The 6,971-nt window shown below is 51.0% G+C and overlaps 1 protein-coding gene across 4 annotated transcripts in view; it reads left to right on the forward strand.

Annotated features, from left to right (window-relative positions):
* SLC15A1 (solute carrier family 15 member 1) overlaps window positions 1-4,591 on the forward strand; it is a 41,026-nt gene extending 36,435 nt beyond the window's left edge. For all 4 annotated transcript variants that reach the window (NM_001082337.1, XM_051849877.2, XM_051849879.2 and 1 more), the window contains 5 exon segments: window positions 862-969; window positions 1,066-1,174; window positions 1,732-1,875; window positions 2,865-2,972; window positions 3,820-4,591. In NM_001082337.1, the coding sequence (NP_001075806.1) occupies window positions 862-969; window positions 1,066-1,174; window positions 1,732-1,875; window positions 2,865-2,972; window positions 3,820-4,011 (661 nt within the window). In that variant the 3' untranslated portion in view covers window positions 4,012-4,591.
* The last annotated feature ends 2,380 nt before the right edge of the window (window positions 4,592-6,971 follow it).

Genomic DNA, 6,971 nt, shown 5'->3' on the forward strand with positions numbered 1-6,971 from the left:
TTGTTCACTCATTTGATAGGAAAGACTCAACTGGTCTTATTTTGGGCAGCACCCCCCTTTTCCCAAGGGAAATAGAGTTTCGAGGTCTTCCATGGCCTGGAACATGAAAGGGAGGGTCCTCTAATCATCTGTCCATGCTGTCCACCACCTGTCTGGGCTGAGAAGGCCCACAAGCCAGCTGGGGCCATGGGAGGCTGCGGCCTGAGAGACTTTGCCAAGACCGGAAGCCTTGGGACCTAGGACCCAGACTTACTAGGTGTTCTGCTCCTCGCTATGTTCCAGCAGGGTGCTGCTGGCACTCCAGGGTCCCGCAGGTCTCTACCACTCGAGGACAGTAACTTGAAACCGGCCCCCTCTCTGAATTGGCCCACTTCTTCCTCTGCAATCTTTGCCGCTCTTCCCTGCCCGGCCTCCCCGAGAGAAGGCGCTGATGGGCCCCTCCTCTCCTCCCAGAAGGCCATTTGGGGCTGTCCTTTTCGTCCTGGAGGACTTGGGGTTTGCTCCTGCAATGCTTTAACTCCAGATCTTCTGAGGCAAAGACCACAGAGGCCGGGGAAGGAATCACACCGATATCCGTCCCTGTTTAATATCCCAAAATACCATCGAACTAGGTAGTATCTGCAAAGTGTGTCGAACAGTACCTGGCATGTACACACGCTATGTTGAATAAACTGGTTTTAGCTGCACTCTGAGGAGAGTGAGGGGCAAACCTGGGGTTGCTAACTCTTTGCCTTTCCACTCTAAAAATCCTTGGTGAGCCTCTCAAATTGCCCCAAGAGAGAGCACAGCCCAGCCTCAAGGGTGCATCCTGTGACCCGGGACAAGTTACTCCATCCGAAGACAGAGGGTTTTCTGTTGCAGGTTTGTGAACACTTACAGCCAGCCCATCAACGTCACGATGAGCGGGAAAGTTTACGAACACATCGCCAGCTACAATGCCAGCGAGTATCAGTTTTTCACTTCTGGAGTGTAAGTACCCGCCTTCAAGTTCCTGTTGTTACAGAAATACATTCAAGGCTTTTTAATACCGAGACTGTCCATCCGTATTGTGCTCTCTCTAAACAGAAAGGGCTTCACCGTCAGCTCGGCAGGCATCTCGGAGCAGTGCAGGCGGGACTTTGAGTCTCCGTACCTGGAGTTTGGCAGCGCGTACACGTACCTGATCACGAGCCAGGTCAGCGGCCCAGTCCCTCACACCTGGATAGAAATCTCACCTTCACGGGCGCTGCACCTGCCGGCACTCGCGACCCACTCGTGCTTTAACGAGAGCGGTGTCGGGACTTGTACTCCAAGTGCACTGGGAGTTAATTTGACTCTTTGCTCATTCTTTAACAGCATTGACTCAAGTTCACTGTTAGAATTTCAAGTTAAACAGGCTTAGTCTGATTCAATGTTCGTGTTGACCAGCGTTTGATGCTTCTTTATAGACTACTAATGTGGGCTTTAAGACCTTCTAAAAGATGATGATATTTTCAACAAACCCCACTTCCAATCTCCTCTCCCATGTAAGAGGAAAAGACTGGTGGATGTGCTGTCCAACCCCACCAAGGCCACCCCATCCCAACTATAATATCTGACTTTGCTTGTGTGTGGTTAAAGTGCGGGCTCCCTCGACAGACTGCGTCGTATACGTCTAGAAGGTTGAACTTGATTTGCTTGTTTGAACAGTGGTTATTCTAGAAGCTGCCTCAACTCTAACTTCTTCTCCCCACTTTTGCCCCGTCGGTGTAGGCTACTGGCTGCCCCCAAGTGACGGAGTTTGAAGATATTCCGCCCAACACAATGAACATGGCTTGGCAAATCCCACAGTACTTCCTCATCACCTCTGGCGAGGTGGTCTTCTCCATCACGGGCCTGGAGTTCTCCTATTCTCAGGTGTCTCGGTCGTCCCGCCACCCCCTGCCTTCCTAACGGGATAGCTGCATGTCCACAGTTGTACAGGATTCCAGAGAGCGCCCTGGCGTCTTCCACAGAACTCCGTCTTCCCAGATGTTAACCATGCTTGGCCTTACCCAGCTGTGTCCGTAGCCCACAGTCACGCACTAGCGATTCTGAGTCCTACGCAGGAAAACTGTGTCAGTGACCACTGCCGGGGCGTCGTGTTCAGCAGATTCTAATTCCCGAACAACCAGACAGCACCAGCTGTCCACATACACACACACACACACACACACACACACGCTCATTTACACATCTCTGTCCCTTGTTACATTCAAGGTTCGGCTGAGGTCTCTTATAGTTCCCAGAAAACACAGCCAACGCCTACCTTAAGGAGAAGCTAAGAAGTGTTATTGCTTTTGAGTATATTAGACCAATGAGGCAGCTTGTGTTGATAAGCAAGTTAAATCGCTGCATGATTTTGTCCCAAACTATGGTTACATTTATTGTACCCCCACAGTGCTAAGTGCTCCCCACTTAGGTAGAAAAGATAGCCCAGAGGAGCTGGATGATGCCTTCTGAGGCGGCCTCCCAGTCTAGGAAGGGAGATGGCATGATTCATGTGACATGGGTCTGGGGAGAGGCTACCGGGACAGGCAGAGAGAGGCTGCAGAGGATCCAGTGTGCAGACCAGACGGCGCCTCCAGCTGGGGGAAGGGCAGGCCGTGTGCGCGGCTCTGTTGGGAGCCTCCCCTGCAGACACAGAGCCTGTTCACCTGTGGATGTGTCCATTTAGCCAGGAGAGTAACTGGAGGGCACAGCCCTAGAGACTCGTGTCTGCACACGCAGGTCTTATGCATACAATGGGAGTGTTCCGGGGTCTCGGGCCCCTTTCCTATTTAACTGGCCTGACCTGATGTGTCTGTAGGGTGGAGCGCGTTAAGGCAGCGAGTTCTGATGGGGACTCCTCCACTCTGCTTCCGCAGGCTCCTTCCAACATGAAGTCGGTGCTGCAGGCCGGGTGGCTGCTGACGGTGGCTGTGGGCAACATCATTGTGCTCATCGTGGCCGGCGCGGGCCAGATCAACAAGCAGGTAGGAGCTGGTGTGCACCTGTGTCTTAGCTGTCAACGGCCCATCACACCGCCCACCCCAGCTCTCTGTGTTGACGTGGTCACGGGGGCCAATAGCTGGATAAAATCACCAGACAAGTCAGGGAGGGGTGCGCGGACTGACCTTATTTCTAGTTGGTATTATACAGTGGGCAACTCACAACCAAAGGAGCTGGACTGGGTTAACATGCAGGCACCCCATTGTGGTTTATGCCAGTGAATGCAGCTGAACAGCCCCAAACCAAGCCCGTTATCCAGAAACTTCTAGAAGACATGAAGTTAAAGTCAGTCTAGAGGTGGTTATAATGATTCCACCTACAATTAAATGGGAGCTATCTTTCACACAATAACCTAGAGGATGCCCGTGCTAGGGAGTGGCTGGTTACACCATCGGGTGCATTATTTCCTGCAACAGGTACCCTTGGCGGTGTGCGAATGCCACGTGCTCATGAGCTCAGGGGTGGGTGTCTTGTCTCGGCGAAGTTCAGCACATTCTTTTTGCCTCCAGGGTACTCCTTAGAGGTCTCCTGGTCCCCTTCCTCCCAGGGCCAGGGACACGTCCTAAGATGGGTTTCTTAGAAATTATATTTTTCAAAAAGCCTTGTGCTTCTGTACCCCAGTACTGTTAGAAAATGGTCATCCATCCGTTTGGACATTCATGAAATGCCGGGCACTCAGTCTCGGAGTTGGCTGTCCACCAACTTGCCAGAGCAGTTTAATTTCAAAGCGCTTTCTGTTTAGACATAACAAGCAAACACCCATGCAGTATCTACCCCAATGTGACCTGTCTTGTCTCCGTTCTCCCTGCACCAACTCCACCTGCTGCTAAGTGGGCCGAGTACATCCTCTTTGCCGCCCTGCTCCTGGTCGTCTGTGTCATATTTGCCATCATGGCTCGATTCTATACGTATGTCAACCCGGCCGAGATCGAGGCTCAGTTTGAAGAAGATGAGAAGAAAAAGAACCCAGAAAAGAACGACCTCTACCCCTCGCTGGCGCCCGTCTCACAGACACAGATGTGAGTCTGGAGGCGGTGTAGGAGGCCCACGCCTGGCGTGCACTGTGACCTCTGTCCGAGGGCGCAGGACGTACCCCTGGGCAGCCCCGGAAGGGGAGGACTTGAGAACTGTGAACCAGACCACGAAAGCTATGTTCTGAGCAGCCAGTGATGAGTCCAAAACTCTGAAAGAAATCTTGTTGAAAGTCTTATTTAAAACACACACACACACACACACACACACACACACTTTTCCAACACTGACAGCCTACCCATGTTAACTCCTTCTCTACCAATGCAAATGCTGTTATTTTGGACTAACTTAATTTTGAACACTGTTCTATGTTGCTTGTATTCTAACATCCTTAGGAAAGGCAATGTTAAGAGAGGCAGGAGGCAATGCCAAAGTTGAATATGTAGGTTTCAGAATGGTATATACCACATATTACTTAGTATTAACTGAAAACCTCAACTTTGAGGTTTTGTTCTATTTTTTCCACTCCTTACCTCTTTTTAACCTGTGTACAACTCAAAAGGACCACTCAGATAAAGGCCAGTAAAGATTTTTTTTGCCGTTTTGATGAAATAAAATAATGTTCCTAAGACTAAGCGTTTGAATGTCTTTGCATAGAGTACAAAGTATTGTTATCTGCTTATAAAATCAACAGATGTTCCCCAAGCTTTCATCACAAGCTCATAGAAGCATTAACAAAAGGAAAGCCCACACAGGATACGTCCCAAGGATGTGAAACATCAAAGTTTGTTCTCCTTGGTTCTATTTTTTCCCCTGGGAAATAGAAAAAAATTTCTCCTGTATTCTATGTGCAGGTCTATGTGCAGGTCTATGTGTTTCTCCTCTACACTCATGAGTGTTTTTCTACTTAAGAGTCTTGTAAGCCCTTACTGCCTAATCCATCCTGTAGGTATTTATCATTTTTAAAAATATTTATTATGGCCGGTGCTGTGGCTCACTAGGCTAATCCTCCACCTGCGGCGCCAGCACTTCGGGTTCTAGACCCGGTTGGGGCACCGGATTCTGTCCCGGTTGCCCCTCTTCCAGGCCAGCTCTCTGCTGTGGCCCAGGAAGGCAGTGGAGGACGGCCCAAGTGCTTGGGCCCTGCACCCCATGGGAGACCAGGAGAAGCACCTGGCTCCTGGCTTCAGATCGGCACAGTGCGCCTGCCATAGCAGCCATTTGAGGGGGTGAACCAACAGAAGGAAGACCTTTCTCTCTGTCTCTCTCTCTCACTGTCTAACTCTGCCTGTAAAATAAATAAATAAATAAAAATTTTTTAAATAAAAATATTTATTATTTCATCTGACAGACAGAGACAGAAAGAACTTCATCTACTGGCTTACTCTGCAAATGTCCACAATGGCCGGGGCTGCACCAGGTTGAGGTCAGGAGCTGAGAACTCAAGCCAGGTCTCCCATGTGGGTGGCAGGGACCCAAGTACGTAAGGCATCATGTGCTGCCTCTCGGGGTGTGCGTTAGTGAGGAGCTGCAATCAGAAGTGGAGCTGGGACTTGAACTCAGGCGTTCTAACGTGCAACGTGGGCATCTGAATGGGGCCTTAACCACTATGCCAAAAGACCACTTCTAGATAGTTCTCATTTAACTGCCACAGGTGTCAGACGCAGCGTGAGTCTACCTTGGCATTCCTATACAGCAAGGCGACAGTTCTTATTCAGACTTGTCACAGCTCTGAAGATTGAGAGTGGTCCCGGGACCGGTGCTGTGGCACAGCGGGTTAAAGCCCTGGCCTGAAGCGCCGGCATCCCATATGGATGCTGGTTCAAGTCCCAGCTGCTCCTCTTCTGATCCAGCTCTCTGCTATGGCCGGGGAAAGCAGTAGAAGATGGCCCAAGTCCTTGGGCCCCTGCACTCACGTGGGAGACCTGGAAGAAGCTCCTGGCTCCTGGCTTTGGATCGGCTTCTGGCCGGCCATTGCAGCCATCTGGGGAGTGAACCAGTGGATGGAAGACCTCTCTCTCTGTCTCTACCTCTCTCTGTAACTCTGCCTTTCAAATAAATAAAATAAATCTTTAAAAAAGAGAGAGAGAGAGAGAGAGGTCCCTGCGTTAGGAGGGCCGGTCCGTGTTGGAGCTCTTAGATGCTTCGTGCTAGGCTCACCATTGCACTGAAGGAAGATCTGCAGTCCACGGCGACCGATGCCCACGTGTGGCAAATGTTGCTGAACACATTGTCTAGCTGCAGCATCAAGCCCTAAGTCCTTGACTCAGCCCCGTGGGGCTCTCTTTCCTCTGCCCTGTTTCCCCGCTCTCCGCACACTCTGATCCCACCAGCGCTGAGCTGCCTCTCACTGCTGGAAGACATCAGTTCTCATTCCCCAGTCAAAGGCAAAGGCGAATCCGATTGTGAGACACTAAGTCTCTGAGTGCCCCCTCCAACCCCTCCGCCTGGCTAAGTCCTCATTTGCAGGCCATTTCTCCCAGGAGTTCCCCTGCCCACCCCTGCCACCCTCCCCAGGCAAGGGCTCCCCGGACTCCGTGACAACACACTGCTCCGCCTCCGTGTGCCACAATTGTCTCCGTGTGCCACATCCGTGTGTGATGGTCCACCGTTGGCTCCCCAGGACATGGTAGTCCTCTGTGTGTTAAATAAATGTTGAGCAATGAAGGGTGAATTGGAAAAAGTGGAGAACTGGCCAAATTGTTGGAATTGAATCCAAGCGTGATGCGAGCAAGGCTAATTCACCAACAGTTAATTCTCCCACTCCAGTGGCTTCTGATTTACAGCTTGCCGCCTTTGCCAGAGAAACTCAAAAATAGTTAACGTTGAGGAGCACCCCGTTTACACTGCCTCGCTCCTGACAATGACTGGAAGAGAGCTAATCCTAATCCTCGCAAGACCTTCTAATCCTAACTCACCGGATGGCCGCTGCCTAACTGTGGGAGACTCTGAACTTTCACCTCCTCTCCTACGGAATAGAGGGAGCCCCAGACGAGCTCGGGCCTTGCAGC

The sequence above is a fragment of the Oryctolagus cuniculus genome, chromosome 9 (genome assembly GCF_964237555.1).
Source record: "Oryctolagus cuniculus chromosome 9, mOryCun1.1, whole genome shotgun sequence".
NCBI classification, from domain to species: domain Eukaryota; kingdom Metazoa; phylum Chordata; class Mammalia; order Lagomorpha; family Leporidae; genus Oryctolagus; species Oryctolagus cuniculus.